The sequence below is a fragment of the Trachypithecus francoisi genome, unplaced genomic scaffold, assembly GCF_009764315.1.
Source record: "Trachypithecus francoisi isolate TF-2019V2 unplaced genomic scaffold, Tfra_2.0 Lachesis_group1, whole genome shotgun sequence".
NCBI lineage: Eukaryota > Metazoa > Chordata > Mammalia > Primates > Cercopithecidae > Trachypithecus > Trachypithecus francoisi.
Genome location: NW_022681454.1, coordinates 24150959 through 24178496, shown reverse-complemented (window position 1 = coordinate 24178496; position 27538 = coordinate 24150959). Strand labels below are relative to the sequence as shown.

The 27538-nt window shown below is 46.4% G+C and overlaps 1 protein-coding gene across 4 annotated transcripts in view; it reads left to right on the top strand.

The window, feature by feature from the left end:
- Window positions 1-6556: 6556 nt before the first annotated feature.
- CCDC149 (coiled-coil domain containing 149) overlaps window positions 6557-27538 on the top strand; it is a 106209-nt gene continuing 85227 nt past the window's right edge. For 2 of the 4 annotated variants that reach the window (XM_033213900.1, XM_033213902.1), the window contains exon 1: window positions 6557-6841. In XM_033213900.1, coding sequence (XP_033069791.1) covers window positions 6779-6841 — 63 coding nt within the window. In that variant the 5' untranslated portion in view covers window positions 6557-6778. Of the gene's footprint in view, window positions 6842-7193; window positions 7598-27538 lie in introns of those variants that run through there. The other 2 variants (XM_033213901.1, XM_033213903.1) reach the window with 2 other exon arrangements.

Genomic DNA, 27538 nt, shown 5'->3' with positions numbered 1-27538 from the left:
TGGAGAGGGTCATTGCTCCTTGTTTTCAAATATTCTGAGATTTGGTGAGTATAATCACCCATTTATGCTTTCCACATCTTGGTAGTCTTCAATTCTGCCTCTCTCAGAGCTTTCCAAATAGATCTGGTTTTCCTTTCCGTTTCCACCCCCCACCTGCCAAGGTTGTTATTGTTGTTTAACAGTAAAATATACATAACATAAAATTTACCATTTTAACCATTTTTATGTGTACTCAATGGACCTGGTTTTATGGTTCATTTCCAATTACTGAAAGGGCTTTTTGTGTCTCACATCACAGCCAGAGTCCAATTCTGGGGTATCTGTCTGTGTCTCTGCAATATGAAGCTTCTTGGGAACATGGTTATCATACTCCAAAAGACTTGAGGACAGAGGTCTGGGTCCTGGTTGTCATCCTCACAGCCTAGTTCAGCATATAAGAGAAGCTCAAGAAAGGCTTATTGAGTTAATGACCCATTATGTTAAAGGAGACCCTGCTAAGCCTCTCTTATAGTACCTTAAGATTGTTTTTCCTGTGTCATGGAAACAAATGGGGCTAGTAAGTTAGTAAGTGGCAACCAATGTGTCATATGTGGATGTAGAAGGGGCATCCATGTACCTCTTTCCCAAAGGTAAGCTGCTCAGTGCAATAGCAGGGAACATGATATATTGGCAAACACCCTTGTTGACAGTGTCTATCTAGAAATCACGTTTACTTGCCATTTTGAGTTTCTATTAGAGAACAAAGAGAAATTTGACTGAATGAGGACAAAGCAATGTAATGAATGTCATCAAGGGCTGGCAATTTCTACCCTACAGATATAATAAAAGTGATGCGATCACTCCCACTTTGAAACGGTTGCCCCAATACACTGACACACCGTGGCTGAGAGCTGCAGATCAACTCCTCTTTTCTACCCTCAGACTGAGGGAGCCCCAGCAACTCAGGAACCCAGAAAGTTTTGGACAAAGAAATGAATTGCAGCTTTGGCCAAAGGCAGGAACCAGTGCTGATAAAATCTGTCTCTAATAGGAATGGAGGAACAGTAAAAACTCTTTGATCTGGCTTTGCACCTTAGAGTCATGAATCTCCTGTTTCAATGCAATTGTAAGATGCAGGGCAAGGCCCAGGGAGGCAATTCTCCTACTCTGAAAGGTTTGATGTGCTGTCTTGGTCACAGCCAGGCTAGAGAGGTTGCTACCAACTGGGAGAGGCACGTCATTAGATAAACGCCATGACCTGGTGTAGGGGTGAAGTTGGATAAAAACCAACGTCCGACGTTCTGAAGGACAGCCTAATGGACAATAAATATTTAACCAGCACTGGTCATTTATATGAAATGCCACCTTTTCACCTTCTCCATCAAATTATTTTCTTTGTCTTTTTCCCCTTCCCCAAGCCCCGTATTCTTCTACAGTACAGAAGAAAAATCATTTTTGTCACTTCACTAGCGATTTCTGTGTACACAGTAGGTCTTTGATCATTTTTATTGTCTTCTTTTTTCTCCCTTAAAGATTGTCCCCGACCCTAAGACAAAAATTAGGAGGGCAATGTAGGTGATCCTATTTTAGACATTCATCAGATTTTGTTTTTTTTCATAAGGCTTCCAGAGCGACAGGGTCAGTCCCTCTTCTGGCCTGCAGGAGAGGCCAGTGGCCCCCAAGTCAGACATTTCTATTTTCAGCTCCCCAAGTCCAGAGTGCAGTAACCTCCACCTCACCAAGGGCCACGCTGCTAACCCGCCAGCAGCACGGGGCCTGCTGCCTCTCTGCATTTCCATTTCCATAAATTTACATCAAATTTGTGCTGAATCATATCCCCCCCACGCAGAAGAAATGAAATACATTATCAATAAGTACAACAAATTTGAATAATCTGAGAGCGGATGACTTTTCCTGTCTCTTTTCCATTTAACTCCTTCCGTGGGCTGCATCTCAATCCACTTCCCCCTCCAGCCTGGGGTTGGGTTTCTCCCCATCCCGCCGGCGCCTATGGTTTTCCGCTCTCCTCCCATGGTTCTTTATCTTTGGGCCTCTCCTCCAGCGCCCCAGGCCCTGTCTCTCTCTCTGTCTCTCAACTCCTTTCTGGTCATCCTCCTTTCCTCCTGACATCTTAGTCCCCCTTCTGGGAACCCCTCCAACAGCCAAGGAGTGGCCTTTCCGCCTCTGCTCCTCCCCACTCCTTGTCTCCCGCAACGCCCAAGCCAATCATGTCCAAGCCTGTGCCCCCTTAGGGTGACAACTACGCGTCCCCGGCCTGCCAGGCCGTCATCAGCCCCACTCAGTCATTTTGAGCGCTGCGGTTCAGCAGGGAGTGCAACTTCCTTCCACCCCCTGCTGTCTGGCTGATTGGCAGCCAGCGGGGCTGGAGGGGAGCCGCTCTCGCTGATTGTTTGCCGCTGGGCAGGGAGGGCTTGGTGCGGGGTGGCCGTGAGAGGACCTGGGAGCTCAGGGGTCTAAGAGAGACAGAGGATTCCCTGAGACAGGAACCCGGCCAGAATCCCCCATCTGCCCCTCTGGTGTCTGGCTGCTGGCCTCTGTAGGGAAATGATGGATGAGGTCCCTCCCAGAGAACCTCTAGGTAGGGGGAAGAGAGAGAGGCTTATCTTCTACAGAATTGAGGCCAGTGTTTCAGGGGACCTCAGGTCTCAGGCCTCTGCAGGAGGCCTGGCTGTGGCACTCACCAGGACCTGCAGTCTCCTGACCCTGGTTAAAACTAAGAGCAAATGAAGTAGTTTAGCAGCCAGGCTATAGGGGCTCCTGGCAGAACCTGTCAAATTGGCCCTCCTGGCTCATATAGAGCTAATTAATATATGTATGTACACACACACACACACACCATTATAAACCAGTCATTATGAATTGTTTTCTGCCCAGATTGAGTTTCTTAACGGAGGCTGGAGAAAAGTCACTGGGGAAAAAAATGGCCATGAATATTGCCCCAACTATATAGTTCAGAGAGAAGCCTGGCCAAAATCTCTACTGGAGGTTTGCTTAGTTTCCTTTAATGAGAACTCCAACAGCCAGAATTTTGCTTGGGCAGCCAGAATTTGAACTGAAATACTGTCTGGAGAAGTCACATCAAAAGCTTTAGGGCTTTCCCGTGTGTCTGGGGCTGCTGAGACCTGGCCAGAGTCTTCGTGCAAGTCAGTATAGAACCCATAATGAAAGCTTAGGTTGCTAACAATAAGTTCAATCATCCTTTCTTTCCTGATATTTCCAGAGATTTTTTTTTTTTGTTTTCATCAGTCTGTGCTGGCTCAAGTTTTTAGATTAAGTTATTTTGGAGTTTCCACATCTAAAATCCTCTCAAACTTTTAAAAGTGAAAAGCATTACTCAAAGGCTTCTAACACTATAGGTGCACATAAATAAATCAATAAAACTGGTCCTGGGGCTATGAATATATATGGAAAAATTAGGTCCCTAGAGATGAGTTTTCAGAAAGCTAAGGGGATGTGAAAATAGAGGCTAAAGCTAACGTTTCACTACTTTGTAACAGGGTGGCACATTTAAGACAAGGGCACCAGGTTTTAAAGTGGTCCTGTGCAAATGGACCATCGGATGGGACATTTAATGTACTGCTTTTATCAGGGATAAAGATAGTTGGTGTATGGGTTTATTTTTTCTTTGAAAAAAGTTAACCACAATATAATTAGCTCCCTTTTTTGTCAGTCTGGGCTGCTGTTGATGAGGTATCTAGAGGCCTTCTGGTATAGGTGCCTAAAACCTTAAACTGCATTTAATTATTATTATTACTCAATGTCAGGCTACATAAATGAAAAGAGATAAAAAAGAATCGCTTGCAGCTACATTGCCTTGGTTTGTGATTTCATCGCATCTCACAAGCAAAGCAGGTTTGAGCTGGCACTTGGGGCATGAAACCTCCAAGGAAAACTCAGGCAGCTAGAGATGTTGTTTCAACTGAGTTGAAATCTCTCCACATTCCGGGGAGGGTAGAGGCTTCTCACGCTTTGATTTTCCTCCCCAACTTTATTTTTAAATACCATAATAACTGTCTGACTTATTTCAGAGAAGGAAAGCAAATAGGGGAAATGGAGTCACAGGACAGTGGTCTTAAAGGCACATAGTCTGGAATGCGAAGACGTCTTGGCTCCCAACGCTGATTGATTGTCTGTCTTGCTGCCTGAAATACCAGTGAGGGCGCCAAAGGAGCAGTGGTATATCATGAAACGCTCAGCTAACTGTGGAAACTGGAATGGGCTTTCCCACCTGAATGCAGGCAGAGAGCAAGGTGCAGACAAGGAGGCTCAAAAGGCAGATGGACCAAGTTCTGCCCACTTTTCCTACAGTCTATTTCATCCACAGGTCAGGATGAAAACAGATGGTTTGCCAGAGGGCAATATATTGGTGAACGGTACCTTGCTTTTTAGGCATGAGACGTCAAGCTTAGGAACAAGTGCTTGGCACTGAGTTAATTAACTCTAGACATTCAGCTCAAGGATGACCTTCTTTCTACCTCCTTAAATCAAAAAGATAATGAGTTAGTCAGCCCAGAATGGTCAGAAGACCAGAAGAAGCTTTTGCTGCATTCTAGCTCCCACTTTTTTTCTGTCATTCTCTAGCACATTAGTTTGCAAGCCGCCTAGGACAGGGACCATGGTGTGCAATGTTATTGAACTTCCCCAGGATGAGTGCTGCAGTTGTATACAACAGGCGGAAAACCAATGTGCTCACTAATATGCCGGTTCCTTTTCTTAGCTTCTGGCCAGCCAGTCTGTTTAGATTATGCCAGCCAGTTCTTTAGATTATGATGCCAGAGACTGTTGCTTTTTGAAGGGCTGCCAGGGAGAGTTCGAGCCATTCAGGCCCTTCATCAGTTGTGTCACGATCCATTTCAGTTACCTGTTGATACCTAGCAAATAGCCCTAAAACTTAGTGGCTTAAACTCAACTATTTATTTAGTATGTGATGCTGTGAGTCAGCTAGTTGAGCAAGGCTCAGCTGGGTGATTCTTCTGCTGGTCTCAGCTGGGCTCACTCATGTGCTTGTCATCAGCTGGGGTGGCAGTCATCACTCATGTGCTTGTCATCACCTGGGGGGGGTGGGGGGGTGGGGAGGCAGTCAGTGGCCTCACTGACACATCTGGTGATGGTTGGCTGTTGGTTGGGAATCCTATCTTAACCAGCAAGCTATTCTGAGCTTATTTACAAGGTGGTGATCACAGGTTTCCAAGAGCAGAAGCAAGAGTAAGTCCCAATGCACAATTAATTTAAAAACTTTTTTTTTTTTTTCCCAGTAACACATGTACAAATGTTGCTTTGGCCAAAGCAAGTTACATGACTGAGCACAGGGTGAAAGTTAGAGACTGTGGCAGGGCAAGGGACAAAGAAGGGGAATGATTGCAGCCGTTTTGCAATCTACCATGTGCAAAACAAGGCCAAGAACAAACTTTCAAGGTGATACTTCATTCCTAGATTTTCAAGATGCTGGAGCGAGAAGTCCTAGTTGAGTCCCTGTTTCTCCATGTTTCAGGCCTCAGTTTCCCCATCTGATAGATGGGGATAACATCCATTTCACAGGATTGATCCAGGATCAACAGGGGCTAAAAAATTATAAATAAATGTTGGCAATGATGCTTCCACAACTGTACAATGGGTTCACAACTTCTCAACCTACTTGCTCATCTCCACACACAGCGTTTCTTCGAGTACAGAGGGCTCACTATTGATGGTGGTCCAAGAGGGGATTTTAGGTGTCACAAGAACATGACACTGAATACAATTGACTTATGTGTGTGATTCACCTTCCCTCTGTCATTCTGTTTCAGTCCTTCCTCTTAGGAGAAATCTCAGCTTAATGCCAATGTCTCCCCTTTTTGCTAATTATTTTGTTGTTTTAAAGAGGGGGTGTCTCGCTTTGTTGCCCAAGTGGTCTTGAACTCCTGCCCTCAAGGAATCCTCCTGCCTCAACCTCCCAAGGTGCTGGGATTAAGGCATGAGCCATAGAATGCCACCAGTGCCAATTTGTCTTTGACTCCTCTCTCAACCCATGCTAACCATCTCCCTCAGAGTTTTTGGCCCTATTCACAATTGAACAATGCTTTATTTTCAATTTTTACATTTGCTTTCTATTTATGACAGCTGATTCGTTAAAAAAGTAAATATAAGCAAATATTAATAGTTTAAAAAATGCTAAGTATATAATAAAACGTGGTTCATTCATTCTTGCGTTCAACAAACATTCGTGCAACAAATATTTGTAGAGCATCTCCTATGGGCCAGGATCGTGCCAAAGGCGCATCTACCAACCTAGAAAACCCCTGCCCTCGGGGAGCTTTCATTCTACCGCTGGGAGTCGTGATGGTGGTCGGAGAAGGACTGGATTTGGGGATTTGTTTCTTGCGGGGGACAAAGGACTGCCCGTGGGGCCCGCCTTCCGCGCAGAGCGCTGAGGGGTCCGGAGTGACCTATAGGCTGAGACCCCAGCTTCCTCTTGCCTAGAGGCCGGGCAGGGGGCGCGGAGCCCGGAGTCGCGGGGCTGAGAGAGCGGGGCTCGTGGGCGGAGGACGCGGGGCGGGCCCGGCGGGGTTCGGCTGCGGCCCGGGCTGTGTCTGAGGCCCCAGCGGCCGCGCCCCTCCTCCCTTTCCTCCCGCGGAGGCTGACGTGGAGTCAACAGCGCTGGCGGCCGCGGGAGGCGGCGGCGCAGCGGCTCGGAGGCGCCGGGCCCTCTCCCGGCCGCGCGGGGCCCGCGCAGCGGAGGCGGCGGCGGTGACGCCGCGAGGAGGAGGAGGAGGCGGGGGTCCAGGAGGCAGGCCCGCGCATGGAGGAGGAGGCCATGAACGGCGACCGGACCGAGAGCGACTGGCAGGGGCTGGTGAGCGAGGTGAGGCCGCGGCGCCGGCCAGGCGGGATGGGCCGGGCCGAGCGGCCGCCGTCACGGGCCCGCGCCCCCAGGGAGGCAGAGAGGGGAGGGACTAGCGGGGGTCGCGCACCCCAAGTGGCCGCGGCTGCCGCCCCCGCGCGACCCCGCCAGGTGCGCCGCTCCTCCCGCACTTTCGGGTCTGGGCGGGCGCCACTTTCTTCCGCGCCATCTGGTGTCAGCCTTTGGGGAGGGGCCTTCCCCCTAGGCAGGGGTTGGCCCTGGATTGGAGGCTGAAGCCCTGGGATCCGGGAGGAGAAGGTGCCAAGCCCCACCTGCCTGCCTGCTCGCCACTGTTGTGGAGCCAAACCATTGGACGCCTGGGACTGAAACGGGAAGGTGGTGCCATGGGGGAGAATCCGAGCCCTGGGGTGGCACCTGGGCCAGGTGGAATTCGGTGGTTCGAGTTGGGGGAGTTCAGGAGTCCGCTGCAGCTGTTCACTCATTCACTTGCTCAATTCAGTCAACACGTGTTTACTGCGGGCCTACCTTGTGTAAGGTGGGGAGGGGCATTTATCAAAAAAGTGAAACACAGGTGCAGAAGTGATTCGATTTGTGGAAGCATAGAACAACGTGTCCCCCTGCCCTGAGACTCTTTTGTCATTAACATACCCTGGGGGTCCACTTTCAGCCTCCTATGCTATTTGCTCTTCAGTTCCCCCTAAGAGAAGCTGCTGGCCTCTCCAGGTGAGAGGGAATGCGGATGTCTTCCTCTCGCAGGTAAGTTGCCCTGATTTGCCACCATTTGTGGGGCAGTTCCTGGTATTACTTACCCATGCCAGGGAATTTCTCCCTTCTGAGAACCAAGCTCCAGCCCAAGGCCAACTTGGGGCTTCCTTTTCTTTAATCCTGTGCACACAATGCGGAGTATATCAGTTTGCTCTTATCTTTTCCCTTGTGGGATGTGGGAAGGGAAACCCTCTACTGTCTCACTCCTTTCATCGTTTTCTGGGTCTCCAGGTCAGTCTGATAATAGTGCTTCAGGCCCAGTGTGTGCAGAGCGTTGTGTTTCTGAAGAGGAATGACATGCGGTAGCTTCTGCCCTAGTTTAGTTTGCTCAGCATTGGTCTAGTAGTTGAAAGCTCTCCTAACTGTCTGGTGTTATGATCCATTGTATTGCAGCCTGGCTCCATCTTCTCAAACTGACAGGCTTTATGTCAAGGGACAGATCCTCTGGGGACCTTGTTTCTGGTCCCATCAAGAATCATACTTAGTAGTCGAGGAGCTGGAGGTAGTTCTTTTTAAAAGTCTGGTGTTAGGCCTTTGTATAGCAGCAGAATCTTCACTACTCCAACAATTGCATATCAGGTGCCTGTTAGGAGTCAGGTACATTGTGAGGTGCTTGGGATTCTGTGGTGAATAAGACAACTCCGCTACCCTCAAAGAACTCCTGGGGTTTCACGATATAGTCTGGGAGGAAGGTCACACCGTAGACAGTAAGAGTGAACTAAAGGATGGAATGACTTCAAGTGCTAAATGGCATGGGATGCTCCTCAGTGGGTTGGGCTTACCTCCACCTTGCGCTGACCACATTATTGTAACAATGGGTTTCCTCACTAGGCTATGTGCTTTGTTTGGCTCTTTATTTCCAGGGCCTATACACGGGGCTCTGTATGCATCAGGTGCTCAAAAAATGCTTGTTGAATAAGTCAGTGGATCCTGAAGTAGGTCCTTCAGGAGTTTTCCTACCCATCCCAGCAGAGTTTCTCCAGAGTAACACCTCCTTAACTTCACAAACATGAGGTGAACACATAGCCAGGGGCCATGGGGGAGGTGAAAATGGGTCTTGCTTCCCACCTTAATAATAACTGATGACTATTTCTTGAATGCGTCCTTCATATTAAGCATTTTACATGGCCTCATACTCATAATGACATAAGGTAGGAATTCTTTCTTATTTTATAGATAAGGAAACAGTGGCTCAGACAGGCTAAGGAACTTGCTCAGAGCCTCACCTCTGGTAAGTGGAAGAGGCAGGATTTGAATCCTGGTCTGTCTGACTCCTTGCTTGAGCATTGCTTGTCTGAGCCTCGCTAGGCCACACTTTCTATTTTAATCATTGCTCATCTGTCTGTATCTTCAGCTAGATGGCAGGCTCCCCAAGGAAGGAGTCCATGTCTGATTCAACTTTGAGTCCCCAGCAACTGGATCACTGTTTCTTAGAGTATGGCCTACAGATCAGCTGCATCAGAGTCATTTTGGGTGCCTGTGAAAAGTTCAAGTTTATGAGTCTCTCCCAAATTTATTGTAGTGAGTTGAATTATGTACCCTGCCTGCTCCCCACCCCCTGCCTGCCATAGGTGCATCTGAGACCTAACCCCAGTAGGTGCGAATGTGACTTTATTTGGAAATAGGGCAGATATGATCAAGTTAAGGATCTTTGGATGAGATCACACTGGATTTAGGGTAGGTCCTAAATCTAGTGACTGGTATGTTAGAAGAGAAAGGACAGAGATTTAAGCTGCATACACACAAGGGAGCAGGCTATGGGAAGATGGAGATACATGAAAGGAAGACCATGTGAAGACAGAGGTAGAGATTGGAGTGATGCAGCCACATGGCAAGGCATGCCGAAGGTCACTGGCAGCCCCCAGAAGCTGGAAGAGGCAGATTATCCCTCAAAGTCCCCAGAAAAAAACAACTGCTGACACCTTGATTTTGGACTTCTGGCTTCTGTAACTGTGAGTGAGTATGCTTCTGTTGTTTTAAGCCACCCCATTGTGATCATTTGTTACAGCAATGTATTAGTCCGTTTTCATGCTGCTTATAAAGACATACCCGAGACTGGGTGATTTACAAAAGAAAGAGAGATTTCGTGGGCTTACCGTTCCACATGGCTAGGGAGGCCTCACAATCATGCTGGAAGGCAAGGAGGAGCAAGTCACATCTTACATGGATGGCAGCAGGCAAAGAGAGAGAGCTTGCGCAGGAGAACTCCTCTTTATAAAACCATCAGATCTCATGAGACTTATTCACTATCAGGAGAACATTATGGAGGAAACTAGCCCCTTGATTCAATTATCTCCCACCAGGTCCCTCCCACAACACGTGGGAGTTATGGGAATACAATTCAAGATGAGATTTGGGTGGGGACACAGAGCCAAACCATATCAAGCAGCCACAGGAGGCTAATAAACCTGCTGCTCGAAAGTGCCTGGGGGTACAGCCCCCCGATCTGCCTTTCTTACAAGCTGAGCTGCCCAGGTGATTCCCCTGCCCAGTCAGGTTTGGCTGGCAGGGGTTCCATGGGTGTGACTGGGTCTGGTACCAGCCAGGTAAGATTCAGAGAAGAGTGTGCTCAGCAGCTGTGGTGTTACAAAGTGATTTGGGGACCTGGCAGAAGGACCTGAGGAAGACATCACTGCACAGCTAATCTGTACTACATGGGATTTTCGTGGACTTGCATTTATTTCTGCAGCAGTCCTGGGTGCTGCCTCCCACCCTCCATCACGTCTCTCACCTCATCATCACCTGCCCAGAGCCCTGTCCTCTCTTTCAATCAGTTCGCTTCCTCCGCTTGCCTCGAGGAAGCAGTTTTCATTTAAAACGATCCTACAGAGATCAGTTTTATTTTCATATATTTGGTAAAATAAGCTGAAATTACAGCCTTTTCTCAGGCCCTGAAGTAAACACACCCATGCGTGTGAAAGAAGCATGGCCGGGGTTCTGTTTTGAAAATTAAATGTCTGGGGAGGGGCAGATATTCTTATTGCCACCTGAGGTGAGCTTTCAAAATTGGAGACATTTCGAAGTGCAGCTATGCAGGCAATCAATAACTTTTTATTTTCGAGATAAAAATCCTGGTCATTGCTCAGCCCACCACTCTATGATAAACTATACATAATTCCATTTCACTGTTTGAATTTTGGTTAATTAGATAACAATCAATCTCCTATTCCTTGAGCATGTTGTATGCAGGAACCAGGAGGCAGAAGACAGTTAACCGTGGGCCTCCACCCAAAGTAGAGACTGATTTTTGGTTTTTGTTGTTGTTGCTTTAGAGATGAGGTCTCACTCTGTTGCCCAGGCTGGAGTGCAGTGGTGCGATCTTGGCTCACTTTAGCTCCATCTCCTGGGCCCGCTGCTTCAGCCTTCTGAATAGCTGGGTTACAGGCATGTGCCACCATGCTCAGTCATTTTTTTTTAAAATAGAGATGGAGTCTCGTTATGTTGCCCAAGCTGATCTGGAGCTCCTGGCTTCAAGGAATCCTCCTGCCTCAGCCTCCCAAAGTGCAGGGATTATAGGCATGAGCCACTGTGCCTGGCCTAGCCACTGATATTTGGAAAAGAGAGGTTGAGTAGGTATAGAGATCAGCTCTGTGGTTAATTAAGGTAAAGACTCAGCTTTGGGTTTCAGTTATTGACTTTGACGCTGAAGATCATAAGAGACTTGGGGGTAAGTCTTGGCCCTGCCTTTTTCTTGGTACGAAAGATCAAAAACCCAAACCAAAGTGGATAAGCTTAGAGGCAATTTATTGGCTGATATTGTAGGTTGTATCCTGTCCCCAAAACAATGTGCTCAAGTCCTAACACCCTCCCCTCAACTGCCACTACACAAACACCTGTGAATATGACCTTATTTGGAAGTAGGGTCTTTGCAGATGTAATCAAGTTATGATGAGGTCATCTTGGGTGGGCTCTAATCCAATGACCTGGTGTCCTTATCAGAAGAGGCAAATTTGGGCACAGAGATGCACAAAGAGAAGAAAATGTGAAGACACAGATGGAAGAAGGCATGTGACAACAGAGGCAGAGACTGGAGTCATGCAGCTGCAAGCCAAGGAAAGCCAAAGATTGCTGGCGACCACCAGAAACTAGGACAAGGCAAGGAAGAATCCTCCCCGAGAGCCTCACTGGGGAACACAGTCCTGCCAACACCTTCATTTTGGACTCTAACCCCCAGGACTGTGCAACAGTTGAATTCTGTTGTTTTAAGTCCCCCAGTTTGTGATAATTTGTTATGGCAGCCCTTGGAAGTGAATATAACTAATATGACTAATAATTCCATGCTAGGGCTGGCTTTCAGCTGATTCAACACTAAGACAGTTTCTCTCCATCTTTTCTCTCCATCTTTGAGTCTGCTTGCTGCCTAGCTTTAGTCTCAGCCTCCCAGCCTCTTAAGTTCAAGTCCAGAGGAGAAGAGGAGACCCTTCTCTAGCAGATCCTATGAAACCCTGGGATGCTCTATTTAAATCCGCTTAGATCACTCACCTATCCTGCAAGAAATCGCTCAGGTGGTTAGTGATCTGATTGTTTTAGGCCTGGAATTGTGTTTGGAGCCCTGCCCCAGGATACATGGACTGTGAGTGGAGCTAGGGTAGATCCCCAAGTAAAACTGGGGGGCTTCTTTCCAGAATAGGGAGAATGGGTGTTGAGGGAATGACTGCACCATGTAACTTCTGTGAGCCTCTTTTTTCTCGTCTTTAAATAGGGTAATAAAAGTACCTACCTCATAGGTGATCCTAATTGTGAGGATCAAATGAAATAATGCTTGTGAGTACATAGGCCTCTGCCAGGCAAGGCAGCAGTAGAATAGTGAGCATGAACCTCACGACAGAAACTCTGGTTTGTGAAAACTATAATTTGCTATAATGCCTTAATTTTGATTACAAGTTTTTGTTGTTTGAGTAGTGGAAATGTAATCTGCATATGAAGCCACACCACTCCCTTTCCCTGAATTTGTATTTTAATTCTAGGGGACTTATGAAATACTAAGACTAAGGCTAAGTCATTGGCTGGGGTGCTGGGGTGGGCTGTTTTTATCTATCCACACGCTCCTCATTTAGTCTAGTATCTTGCCCTTGGTCACTCTAGGTCACTGTTGTATCATCTCTCATCCCCCCTCAGATGTCCTCTGGCCCTCTGGCTGTCTGCACCGTGTCCATGCTACTTTTGGGTGAATGAAGAACAAATTGATGAACTGCTTTTCACGGTTCTGGGCATGGTGAACTTTGCTGTCTTGCCCAACCAAGGTGGGGCAAGTTTTATTCATTTTTAAAATTTGACTGGGCACGGTGGCTCATGCCTGTAATCCCAGCACTTTGGGAGACTGAGGCAGGCGTATCACCTGAGGTCAGGAGTTCAAGACCAGCCCGGCCAGAACCCCCGTCTCTGCTAAAAATGCAAAAATTAGCTGGGCATAGTGGCACATGCCTGTAATCCCAGATACTTGGGAGGCTGAGACAGGAGAATTGCTTGAACCCAGGAAGCAGAGGTTACAGTAAGCCAAGATTGTGCCACTGCACTCCTGACTGGGCGACAAGGGTGAAACTCTGTCTCATAAAATAAATAAAATAAAATAAAATAAAAAAATTTGTTCTGCTGCCCCTGAGTTACTCTAGGGCTAAATTATTATGCTGCCCTCAAATCACCCTGGGTCTATGGGAAACTATGGGAAACTGTTGTGCACACAGCATGTCACAACACCAAGGCTGGGTCCAGGGAATTGGAGATTAGTTTTCACTTCCTAAGAAATACGGCTGTATTTGTTAGGGTAAAGTCTAAGCCACTGTAAGAAATATGCCTGCCTCAAAAATAGAGTGGTTTAAATAAGGTAAGACATTTGTGTCTCTTTCATGCGAGTGTGGTGGTTCAGGCATGGAGGGCAGCCCTGCTCCGTGAGTCATCTAAGAATTCTGATTTATCTTGTTGCTCCACGATTAGGGTATGGTCCTCGTCTGTGTGGCTGAAGCTTGTTGCTGCCACATTTGTGTCCCAGCCCATGGGAATGGGGAAAGAGAGAAGGGGGAACTCCAGGGCAAGGGGCTTTTCTTTAATTAGGGCTCAGTGGAGAATTGTACATATCACATCTGCTCACATCCCATTGGTCTGAGCATAGTCATACGGCCACTCCTAGCTGTGAGAGGCTGTAAATGTAGTCTTTAGCAGAATGCGCCCATGTTAACTTTGGGAGGGTCCTATTAAGAAATAAGAGTAGACTGGGCACCGTGGCTCACACCTGTAATGCCAGCACTTTGGGAGGCCAAGGCAGGTGGATCACCTGAGGTCAGGAGTTTGAGACCAGCCTGGCCAACATGGCAAAACCCCGTCTCTACTAAAAATGCAAAAATTAGCTGGCCGTGGTGGCACGCACCTATAGTCCCAGCTACCCAGGAGGCTGAGGCAGGAGAATCACTTGAACCCGGGAGGTGGAGGTTTCAGTGAGCAGAGATCGTGCCACTGCACTCCAGCCTGGGCAACAAAAGCAAAACTCCATCTCACAAAAGAAAAAAAAGAAAAAAAAAAAAAAAAAAAGAAGAATATATAGGACATGAAAAAGATAAGTTATCAAAAAAAAATGAGTAGGTTGACATATCAAAGTTAAAAAGTTATTCTCTTTGGAGGACTCTGTTAAAACAATAAAGAGTCACAGACTGGGAGAAAATATGTGCAGAACACACATCTTGTATCCAGAATATAAAAGGAACTCTCACTACTCAATAAGAAGAAAGGCCGGGCTGGGCGCCGTGGCTGAAGCCTGTAATCCCAGCACTTTGGGAGGCCGAGGCGGGCGGATCACAAGGTCAGGAGATTGAGACCATCCTGGCTAACATGGTGAAACCTCATCTCTACTAAAAAAATACAAAAAACTAGCTGGGCGAGGTGGCAGGCGCCTGTAGTCCCAGCTACTTGGGAGGCTGAGGCAGGAGAATGGCGTAAACCCGGGAGGCGGAGCTTGCAAAGAGCTGAGATCTGGCCACTGCACTCCAGCCTGGGCGACAGAGTGAGACTCCGTCTCAAAAAAAAAAAAAAAGAAGAAGAAGAAAAGCCGGGCGTGGTGGCTCACTCCTGTAATCCCAGCACTTTGGGAGGCCGAGGCGGGTGGATCATGAGGTCAGGAGTTCGAGACCAGCCTGACCAACATGGTGAAACCCTGTCTCTACTAAAAATACAAAAATTAGCCAGGTGTGGTGGCATGCACCTGTAATCCCAGCTGTTCGGGAGACCGAGGCAGGAGCATCGCTTGAACCTCAGAGGCGGAGGTTGCAGTGAGCTGAGATCACACCAGTGCATTCCAGCCTGGGCAACAGAGTGAGACTCCATTTCAAAACAAACAAACAAACAAATGAACAAAAACAAAGAAACAATCTGAATTTTTTAATGAACAAAAGGATTAAGTAAACCCTGCACTGAAGAAGAGGGATGGCAAATAAGCAATGAGTAGAGGCTCAGCATCCTTAGTCATTAGGGAAATGTAAATGGAAACCACAGTGAGATACCACAACATACCTATTAGAATGGAAAAGCAACAAATTACAAAACTCATCATCTAAGAGCTGACAGGGACGCAGAGCAACTAGAAGTCTCCATCTCCTGACCTCGTGATCCGCCCGTCTCAGCCTCCCAAAGTGCTGGGATTACAGGCTGGAGCCACCGCGCCCGGCCGCAACTAGAAGTCTCATACATTGCTGGAGGAAATGTAAAATAGTAAAGTCACTTCTGAAAAGGTTTGCAGTTTCTTATAAAGTCAAACATACACTTAACCAAACAACCCAGCAATCCTTCTCCTAGGTAGGGTCAAAGAGAAATGAGGACACATGTCCACACCTGTCTGCACATCTATGTATGTAACTCAAACAGTATGCAACCAAAAATCTTTGTTTTAACAGATAATTATTTTAGCAGGAGAGGTACTGCTCCTTGTGGAGCAGGGCTACCCCATAGGCAGTGTGCCCAGAGCAGCCACAACCAAATAACTCATTTGGGGGAAGTGGGTTACAGGGTACATGGTACAGGGTAAAAGCTGATAGTTTTAACATTTGTGAAAAGTGACTATTTTGTACTCATGAATTAATGTTGTCTTGTATCTTTCTAAAAACACCTTTATTAAGGTATAATTAATATATTAAAATGTGCACATACTTTAGGTGTACAATTTGATGAGTTTGGATATGTGCATACACTGGTGTAACCATCACCACAATCAAGGTATACATGAAATTTTTGAAAAGTAAAAATTAAGGCCAGGCATAGTGGCTCACACTTGTAATCCCAGCACTTTGGGAGGCTGAGGCAGGTGGATCATCCGAGGTCAGAAGTTTGAGACCAAACTGGCCAACATGGTGAAACCCCGTCTCTACTAAAAATACAAAATTAGCCGGGTGTGGAGGCATGCGCCTGTAATCCCAGCTACCCAGGAGGCTGAGGCAGGAGAATTGCTTGAACCTAGGAGGCGGAGGTTGCAGTGAGCCCAGACCGTGCCACTGCACCCCAGCCTGGGCAACAAGAGCAAAACTCCATCTCAAAAAACAAAAAACAAAACAAACAAAACTAAAAATTAAAAAGACAGAAAACTGATCAGTGATTGCCAGAGCCTGAAGGTACAGTGAGGAAATTGGCTGCAGAGAAACATGAGGGAATCTTTTGGATTTATGGATGTATTCTGTCTCGATTGTAATGATGGTTATATGACTGTGTAAGCTTGTTGAAGTTCATGGAACCTTACACCTAAAAGGGATGAAATTTTCTCCAAATTATACCTCAGTAAACTCAATATTTTTCGAAAGGAGGTGAATGGATATTTAAAACAGCCATTGCTACAGAGAGCTTTACTCCTTATCTCTCCAATTCCAGAGTTCATCAGGTTTCCATCAAAACTAGCTGTGCTCCCCAAATTTCAGCCCCGAGTCCTTGCTCTGCCCTCTCGGCCCCAGGCTGATTGGGCCAAGCTCAGTGTTCCTCGGAGACTGATAACCAGGCTCTCCTTTGTACTCTGATTCTGCCCTTTTCTCAACTTGGAAGATCCTTTCCAGTCTTTTGAGGAGTTATGGTTGAGGGCACCACTGGAGAGACTCAACTGTGTCCTCATATCTTCGGGAGCAGGCCCTCAAAATGGAAAAGCCAGTCAGTTGTTACCTGTGTTCTGCTGGACTGTGCCTTTCTTAGATGTAAAGACGGAATGTCTGGCTTCTTAAAAAGGGAGAGAGACGTGGGGGAGAGTTAGGGTAAGGGTTGCAGGAAATGGAAGCAAGGTGGGAAGATAGGCTGTCAGTTAATATTTTAAAATACTCTATTTTTTTGTTTGTTTGTTTTTTTGAGATAGGGTCTCACTCTGTTGCCTAGGCTGGAGTGCAATGGCACAGTCTCGGCTCACTGCAACCTCTGCTTCCCAGGCTCAAGTGATTCTCCAGTCTCAGCCTCCTGAGTAGCTAAGACTACAGGCATGAGCCACCAATTCCTGGCTAATTTTTCTATTTTTTGGAGAGACAGGGCTTCACCTTGTCATCCAGGCTGGTCTCATATTCCTGAGCTCAAGGCAATCCATCGGTCTCAGCCTCCAACTGCTAGGATTACAGGTGTGAGCCACCATGCCTGGCTTAAAATACTCGTTCTTATTAGCTGTTATTATTAGATAAAAACACCATGCACAATAGTGAGCAATAGATCTGAGACACTAATGTAGGCAGTTGGTGAGGCTTGATGGAGTGGGGAAAAGCTTCTTAGAAGTTGAGCTTTAACTGAGTCCCTTCCCTTTGGTTGAAGAGGGCAAGGGAGATCATGAGCAGGCATGAGCCCTGGGCCGAGTTGGTGGCCTTTGCAGAGATGCTCCAGATAAAGGCGGAAATCTCTGGGTTGAGGTACAGCAGAAAATGAGATTGGATAACCAGGAAGGACCAGATGGTGAATGACTTCAAAAGCCAGGCTGCAGGATGTGCCCTGATATAGCTGGTAATGGGGAGGCACTGAACGCTTTTGTTAACTGGAGTACAAATTGATGAAAATACTCGGGATAGGTTGGTTTCCACTGAATTCAGTTACTGAGTCTGTATTGTCTGCAAGGTACTATGCCAGGCTGTGATGATATAAAAACTAATTTGGTGACCCTGCCAGGAATCAGGGAAGGACAATTTAGGAAGAGATACCAGTAATCTAGCCTTTTCTGTCACCATCAACATTCTCAATTATTTCCATTGCACCTAAGTCCTACCACTTATCATGTAGTTTTCAACCTAACCCTTGACTTATCTGTCTCTCCTCTGGACCCAAAAGATCTTGAAATCTTTGAGAATAGGGACCATATGTAACTTTAGCACTTAGCACTGTACTTTGCCCATTGCAGGTACTCCATACACGTAGAATATATGAATGCTTGGACGTTTGAATGAATGAGGTGTTAAGGGGTTATAGCATTGGTGGGGATAGAGAAAAAGGGATGGCTATGGGAAGCATTCTAAAGGAAGACCCCTACAGCAAGTCATGGCTAGCAGGATTGGAGAGATGGAATAGAATGAGTCCAAGATGGCCCTTGCTGCATGGCTGGAGGGTGGTGGTACTGGAAGTGATAGGAGGTTAGGGGATATGAGTCTGGTGAGAAGAGCATGGGTTCTCTTCAGAACTGTGCATCATTCAGAGTTTCCTGGGAGTACTTGAGCTCTTGAGAAGCAAGATTAGTGCTTACTGGGAACATTTTCGATGAGCAGTTATCTTCATAGTGGCAGGCTAATTTCAGAGTAAGTTTATTAAAATTAGTGTGTGGGGGAAAGTGAGCTCAACTGCTATTTTTAACTGATGGGATTCATGTTCTCTCCTGTGCAGGGAAATTCACATATGTGCTCCCAAAATTGACAATTTCCACTCTTATTATGTTAAAAAAAATTAATATAGTGAGTTTCACGTTGAATAAAATACATTGGCTGAAGATGAGAAGAGGACTTTGGCCAGTCCCTGAATGAAAATGACCAGAGTGAATGACATTTGTTACTCACTGCCTGGTTTTCCACCCATAAAACCATACTGGGGCTTTGGTACCTCCTGGCAGAGAAGTTGCTTAAGTTTGAGAGTCTGCACCTCTCTCTGGCCCATCAGGCAGAATGGTGCCAATGGTAGGGGAGACCTGGTTCCCAGAGAACACAAACCTTTGGTTGATTTTTACTTTGAAGTCTTTCCACTTTCACCTCTTCTGGTCCACTCTCTTCATTATCTGAAGCTATTTTATTGCAACAAACACCCTAATACTGTTCAGGGTATCAGATTTTCTTCAAGTCTGCTTATCCTCTGTACAGCTAGCCAATTAAACCACCTTTAAGAAAAAACATTTTTCACAACGTCCTCTTACTCAGAAAGCTTCCTCGGTAGTTCCCCATCACCTGGTGTTCGAGGCTCTTCATGCTGGCCTTGACCTATCTTTCTGCCTCTGTCTCATTGCTCCCCGCATAAGCTGGCTGCTTCAGTCAAAATGATCTGCCATGTATTCTGGCTCCCCCACCTTTGTCTCACACCCTGACCTCACCCAGGTGAGCCTCCCACTTCTTCTCCGACCACAGCCTTCACCAGTCCTTTAAGGTGGGGTGGAAACCCACATCCCTCCTAAAATCCTCCATGATGCCAATCTTGAAGTGAGCTCTTCGTCCTGTTGCCTTATGTGGCTCAGCTTAAACTGATCCTGTCACACTCACATGCTACCTAAGAAAGAGAGGAGCCTTGTCTCTGTGTAGATATTAACTCCTATATAAGTTGACAAGCTCCTTAGAGAAAGGACTGCAGTCACCTGGGTTGGGGCAGGAGATAGGAATTCTGGAATGATGATGTATCATGCAGTGGCTCAGGTGTGCAGGTCCTGAGGCAGGGCACTGATACAGAATACAGAACCAACCTGGTTCTGGCCCATTTGCAGAGCCTCTACTTTGATCTCACATCCTCATTTAGGGAAAGTAGCTCATGGATGTGCCTGCCCACCTATAGCTCTATTAATGGCAGGCACAAAGGTAGAGGTCAGTGATGTCAGGAGAGAGCCACCATTGTAGTGAGTTGGCTGGTTGATGTGAAGGAGGAGTGAAGGACAGCCCTCATATGTCAGTGGGACAGGATGTCTAACAGAGGAGAAGGTCAGCATTCAATGTGCTGGTTACATAGTGAGCATTACTATGGGCAAAGCCTTCTGCGTATGACAGTTGCCTTCAAGGAGTTTACTGTCCAGTGGTGATGGAGAATGGGGATGAGGTCACTACGCTGTGATGTACATTGTGATAAGCATTCTTCAGGTTAAGGGGAGGCTAATTTAGATTGGAGGATTGAGGAGGGTTCTTAATGGAGGTGGCACCTGGGCCGGGAAGGTTGGGCAGAATTTCAGCAAATGGAGATGTAAAGGAAGGGTGTTCTAGACAGAAGGAATGGAGATGGCAAAGATGCAGATGTAGCAAAATGCAAGACTTACTGGGGGAAATCCCAGATCATCTGATCTCTGGTGGGGACACATAGTGGGGCATCGGGTGTTTGTTAGGCAGGCCTCAAATGCCCTGTTAACTGTGTAGCGGGCGTGAGGGTCCTGAGTATGTCATTCATTCTGGAGGTGAACAATGGCACAATAGTCTCCTTTGAGTAGAAGAAGTTGCCTGGATGCACTGGGGAGGGAACTGATCTGCCAGGAGTGTATGTGAGGGACTGGACAGGGATGGGGCTTGGGGAGAGCACAGGAGCCTGTCTGTGTCTGTGTCTCCCTTTGCCCTTATCCAGTTTCAACTCACTTAGGTCTCCCGTTCACAGCTTCATTGCTCCTGATAATGCTCTTGCCAAGGTTGCCTAAGACCAGCCTCCTAACTACCATACCCAGTAGTCTTTCTTTAGGACTCGATTGCTGGCTGTACAGCCTCTGACTCCAGGCAGCCTCCTCTTCTTTTCTTCCATGCTGGGCTTCTGCATCCCTCCATGTGACTACTGGCCATGTCCCCAGGAACTAAACACTTTACTCAGTGTGCCCTCAGTGGAACTCATGCTCCTTCTGTATTACACCTTTCCTTTCTCTCTTTCCTCCTTCCATCCCGCCTCAACGGTATTGCTGTGAAGTCTACCTTGATTCTTCTTCCCAACTTACACCTCCCAACCCGATTCTAATTCTTATTCATTAAGATCCATCCTTCTGGCTTTTGAACAAGTCCTTAAATAGGGCATCCATGTCACCATTCCCACTCTTTCACTGTCGCCAGATTTTCAACCCCTTTCCCTGGAATATCTTCTAGGACCATCTTTCCTCCATGCAGTTACTAGAGTCATCATCTAAGCATAGAAATGATTTTACCACTCTACTGCTGAGAGCTCTTTGATGGCTTTCTAGGGACTGCAGAGTGAAGGCCATATCCCTCAGTTGGCCTCCAAGGGCCTTTCCCACTCCCCATCTCTGGTAACTTCTGTATCCCTTATTTCCACCACCTCCCCTACCCTTTGTAGTACTCCTGACTCTGGCCAGATCATTCCATGCCCTATAGCATCTCTAAGACTTGCTTATGTCCAAAGGTGACATCCTACTCATATATTAAAGCCCAGCTCAAATGTCACAGACTCCCTTTGGGTCTCCCACTTCCCTTGGGCCCCAAGAGGTTAGGCAATGAATGGTGCATTACATGTGGGAAGATGGTATGGGGGATTGTTGGCAGAGTAACTGGGTTCCTGAGGATGGGGGCTCTCAGAATGGTGGGTGGTCACCAATGTCTGGCACAATACTGGGCACAGGATAGACACTTAGCAGTAGCTTGTAGAAGGGAGGGAATAAGAAGGAAAGGCAGTTAACCTTGTCATTTCCAGGATTCTCTTTGAAGCCAACCTTGCTGGTGTGCCCCACTTCCAGTCTCTCCCCTAGACCAGTCATGGCCCTAAGGGAGCTGGGAGTGTCTGAAGTGCCCCAGAACATGCCCAATGTCCTGGCCAGCTTCCAGGCTCAAGTTGCAGTGGGTTTTGTACATCACCAAGCTCCACCAGTAGGTAGCTACCTGGTTTTGAGCAAATCTCCTGACTTCTCCAATACCTCATTTCTCTGGACTTCATACAGTGAGGATGTCTCTCGGTTAAGATGATGATAAAGTGAGATGATATATGTGAAAGTGTGTTTTAAAGCCTCCAACCCTCTTCAGACAAGGTGATGCTCCTATCCTTGCTTGGGCTTTGGGAAAACCCTTCCTCAGGGCTTCAGAGATGCTCCTGCAGAGAGGTGATGTGTCAGCTGCTGGCTGTCAACATGACGCCATGGAAAAATCATATTGATGGGGCGCAGATTGCTGTGCCTGCTTGCTCTGCCATCTGCAGACCCCATGACCAAGGCAGTATTGGAGATGGCAGGGATGGGACTCTCTCTCACTAGCCAGTTCCAATTTGCTTTTTAATTTGCTCCAACCTGGTGAGTGCTGCTGGGGTCAATCTGTAACCTCTTCTTCCTTCCCAACAGTCTCTGGCTTTGCCAGACTTTGCAGCGTGCGTGCAGGCTGCTCAGTCAAGCCTGGGCAGCTGCCATTTCCACGGCCTCTTCTGAGAACCTCCTAGTTACCTTCTGACTTCGTACGCCTCTTATTGTGCCCAAGTCCAAACTCATGCCCAAATTGTTCTTCCCTCTTCATTCATGCCCCTCTCTGGCCTTCAGAGCATCTGTTGGCCATTCTCCTTTGCTGATTTGCTGGAGTTTGAATAAGCCTCTTATGAAGCTGATTTCAGCGCTTAGGAAAGAAGACTGCAATTGCTCACAAAGAACTCATAGCAACCTCTCTCTGGGATTTTTGCGGGCCTCTTCAGCAGCCTCCCTACCTCCTGTGTCTCCTTGTACCTTTCCATTGCATTAATTACTGCCTGATCAAGTCCCTGGAAGCGACACTCTAACCGTGACCCTTCCTCACTCACAGACCTCCATAGCTCCCGTCAGCTCTCATGTTGGCCCAAACTCTGCTGTCATTTAAGGCCTTTCTTACTTTCATCCAAACCAGGCTTTCCAGCCTTATTTTTACTTTCTCCTTTTCACACATCCTGCACTCCTGGAAAACAGCCACTTCCATTTCTGTCTCTAGCCCATGCTTCCACACACCCAGCCTTTGATCAGGCCGTGCCCTCTGCCTGGAACTCTTGTTCTCTTCCTTTTTCTTACTTCTCTGTCAAGCTTCAGTCACAACTCTCTTGCCCCCAGACTAAAAGCCCTCCTCCCCTTCTGTGATCTTACAACATCTAGCCACGCCTCTCTGACCGCATGTCTCCCTGGCTGCCGTGGGTTGGAATTACATGGGTTTGTGCCTTGCCTCCAGCTTGGAGTTACTCCAGTGCAGGAACTGACCAATTCATCTTTGAATCTCCCACTGTGACTGGCACAATGTCCTGCATATAGTGGAAAAATCTAAAAGAGATGACAAACCTCACGGTTTCTCAGTTAATACTTAAATTGAAAAACTACTGAATTAACACAAGGATGTTCATTTTTTTTTGTCCGAACAACATTATCATCTGTTTCTTTCCCCAAAGTCCCTTTGTATTCATTTTTATCCCACAGACATGACTTTCAAAATATAGATTGTGATCTTTTCAAGGTAGTAAGTCAAATTACCTTTTAATAAGCTCTAAGGGATTTATGAGCTTATTATAAGTCAACTCCTTCCTCCCTCCCTTCTTTACCTTCATTCCTTCCTTGCAAACTGGAATTTTATTATCTCAGATATATTGCTTGAAAAAAATCTAGGCAGAGGCTGTGGGTGGGAAATCATTTGTTATAAAGAGCTACTTTCTATAATGGGGTCTGACCTGTATTATAGCGTGTCTGAACGTCCACCAGGCTTTAACTCTCTTCTGCTCTAGTATTCAAGCTTGCTCCAAAGGTGGTTTACCACCTACGGTTGACTCTTATGCAAGGAAATCATGCAATTTCTTTGGTCCCTATGGTCTTCTCATTAAGAAAAATAATGATAAAAATAATTCCTTACATTTGTCTTTCTTCAACTGGTATTTACAAGGATTTACTGTGTCTCAGGCACTCTGCCAAAAGTTGGGGTACACAGTCCACCAGGATGTCATCACCTTCCTCCCCATTTCCTTATGGAACCCTCATAACAAGCTTGTGGGTTAGACTGAGCAGTGGTAGTGACGTCATTATATAAATAAAGACATGGTAATTCAGAGTGTTCGTGAAATGCTCAGAAATTCAGCGTCCTTCTTTGTGGTCACTCAGCAAGAAGCAAGCAAGAGGAGCTCAGTTTTAACTTCCTATCAGATGTTTTCCCCACTGAACCCCGGGTTTGTGCTGGGAACCCTGGATTCAGGCCCCCAGCACGCTCACTTCCAGGTGAGAGGCGGCAGCCCTTGCATGCTGCAAGACTGCTTTCCTCATCTCTGCTTCTGCTCACCTGATCTAAACCCAGTGTGAGCTGAGAAGGAGACTTTTGGGATCTGGTTCTAGATTCCTGCCCAGACTTCAGTATAGGCTGAAAATTGAGCAACAGTGGGCTGAGGAGTCCACAAGAGTGGGGTCAGGTCATCCTAAAAGGATGGTCTCATAGCCCCTCTGCTGTGGGAGCCTGAAGGTAGGTGCACCTGGTGACCCAGTCCCGTCTGAGCAGAGGCTCCAAGGAAGTGAGATAATCTAGTAATACCTCGGACTCACCTCCCCACCCTATGCCTGCTTCATCCCCATTGTAGAGAATTTCCTCAGGTAGCCATGAGGGGCCTGCCCCAGACTGCCTGAACCTGTGAATGAGGACACATTTGAGAAGAAAGTGAATGAGTGAAGGTGTTATCTAGAGACGAGAAATGCCTTGGGTAACTGGATTTTAACTTTAAACATTGAGCAATGTCAATTCACTGCACCCTCCAAATTTAGAAAATATAGATACATATAAAAGAAAAAAAGCCACCTACAATTTGACAACCCAGAGCTGACTGCTGTAATCTTCCATGTTTCCATGCCCTAATTTCTAAAAATGAGTTTATAGTATAGGCTGTTTTACTATTTCATTTGTATCGAGGCTAACATGTAGACAGCAGATGCACACGTTTTAAGTGGACAGCTCAGTGCATTTTTTTTTTTTTTTTTTTTTTTGAGATGGAGTCTTGCTCTGTCACCCAGGCTGGAGTGCAGTGGCCGGATCTCAGCTCGCTGCAAGCTCCGCCTCCTGGGTTTATGCCATTCTCCTGCCTCAGCCTCCCAAGTAGCTAGGACTACAGGTGCCCGCCACCTCGCCCGGCTAGTTTTTTGTATTTTTTTTTTTTTTAGTAGAGATGGGGTTTCACCGTGTTAGCCAGGATGGTCTTGATCTCCTGACCTCGTGATCCGCCCGTCTCGGTCTCCCAAAGTGCTGGGATTAAGCTCAGTGCATTTTTACATGTGCACACACCTGCGTTAACCACCACCCAGAGCAGGTTCTAGAGCATTCCCAGCTCCCCAGAAGGCTTCCTATGCCCTTCTGAGCCAAGATATTGCTCCTACCTCATCCAGAGGCAACCATTATTTAGACTTCCAGTGCCATATGCTGTTTTTATAACTTCTTCTTATTCTTGATCAGCAATAAGTAGTGAATAGTTTCCATGTCATTAACTCACCATCATCACCATCATTGTCGTCGTTGTCATCATCATCATCATCATCATCGCCAGAGCGGCAGCTTGGGATTCCACGATATTGACAAACCGTGCCTGCGCTGGACTTTAAGCCTATGTTTTAGAAATGCCTACTCTATTTTTTCCCCACTATCAGAAAGCCTAAATGGCTGGCATGAGGGGTTCTATTTGGTTCTAGCACAGGCTACAGGGGTGTCAGCGACTTTGAGATTTTTTTTTTCTTCAAGGCCTGGTTGTGCCTTCTGTGGCTTGCTTAGTTTTTTTGAATATACATATGTTATGCTAAACATTCTAATAACCATTGCTGTGTGTGTTCGAAAGAGTATCTCACATCCTAACATGCGTTGTGAGATGCCTTTTCAAACATATATTTGCTCTGGTGTTTACAGGAGAACAAATACTAAGGTGCTTGTTTCTTCCATTCCTCAACTTCTTCTTAAAGAAGAGAGAAAGTCACTGGACAATTGAAGCACCTGGGTTTAGAGAGAAGTTCTTTTAAGATGACATTGGTGAGGAAGGAAATGACTATTTTGATTACTGGAATTTGTGAAGACACCAACAAGGAGGCGAAAAGCTCCACACATCTCCGAGAAATACCCTCCCACTCAGTGCTGAACAGCTGAGTCTTGATTGTGTAGGCATTAACTGTGCACACTTGGAAACCTGCCTCTCTTCAACCTCTCTCAGTTTAGGTTTTGATTATTTTACTACCACTATCACTACAACCACTATGCTGATTGCTACCACTACTCTTATTATTATTACTAATGGCAATAAAATTATATTAAGTGTCAATTTGTGGTGTGCCAGGCACCACATGAAGATTTTTAATGTAATTTTCAATTCAGGAACTTATATGAAGAAAAAAGGAAACATTCATTGAGCCCTTTTTAATGCTTAAGTCCTGTGCTGGATGCTTGACATACGACTTTCAGTACAGCTAAAAGATGATAAGTAAACATCAGGGAATATGCAAGGAAAGCCAGAGCTAGGATTTGAACTCCAGGTTTCTCTGATTCTGAAGTCTGTGTTGTTCCTACTCTAACACAGTCTCACCAAATGAATGAATGAAGGAATGAAGGAGTGAATGAGTGGACCAACCAACCTGGTACACTGAAGCCCTCATTTTTAAGAAGTCTGTATTTGAGCCTTGGTGTGGTGGCTTACACCTGTAATCTCGGCCGTTTGGGAGGTCGAGGTGGGCAGAGCACCTGAGGTCAGCAGTTTGAGACCAGCCTGTCCGATTGTCTTTACTAAAAATACAAAAATTAGCTGGGCATGGTAATGGGTGCCTGTAATCCCAGCTACTAAGGGAGGCTGAGGCAGGGGAATCACTTGAACCCAGGAGGCAGAGGTTGCAGTGAGTTGAGATTGCCCCATTCCCCTCCAGCCTGATCGGCAGAGTGAGACTCATCTCAAAAAAAAAAAAAAAGTCTGTATTTTAAGATTGTACTAGAAGGGAAACATTCTCTTATTTAAAACCTTGACTACATAATGCCCTGATGTAGTACTTACATACTTTTGTGTCTCAGATAACCAATGTCATCTGTCAGTGGTGACACAGAGTTCTGATTGTGAAGTGGATTACAAATCTTACAATATTGGGTGCCCAATTTCCTCATACCAGTTATGTGGGTATGTTAGTATTTTATTTAGGATTTATTTTAATGAAATGCCAGAAATAATAATGGCTTAAATAATATTGAACTTTATTTTTTTCTGAAGTGCAGTATATTTGGAGGCGGGCAGTTTAGGGCTGGTATGCTGGCTTACAATCTGTTAAGGACCCAGCCACCTTTCATTTTTCTGGTTCATCATTCCTTGCGTGAGGCTTTCCACTTTGCAGACCACTATGTGGCAGGAAGGAGGAAGACATAGGCAAGAGTGAACCTGCTATGGTTTGAATGTCCCCTTCACAACTTACACGGAAACTTAATTGCCATTGTGATAGTGTTACTAAATGGCACATTCAAGAGGTCATTAGGTCAGGAAGGCTCTGCCCTCATGAATGGATTTAATGTCATTATCATGGGAGTAGGTTTGCTATTGAGGGCGATCAGCCCCCTTTTCTCTCTGTCTTGAGTGCTTGCTCACCATGGGATGCCTTCCCTCATTTGGGTTATGATGTAGCAAGAAAGTCATTGGCAGATACTGGTGTCATGCTTCTGGACTTCCCAGCCTATAGAACTGCGAGAAATAAATTTATTTTCTTAATAAATTACCCAGTCTCTGGTATTCTGTAATAGCAACAAAACATGAACAAAGACAGTGCCCCTCCCTTAAAGGAAATGTTCCAGAAGTCTAAAACATTGGAAAGGAAATGTTTCAGACACTGTTGCTTCCATCTCACTGGACAGTATTTTACAT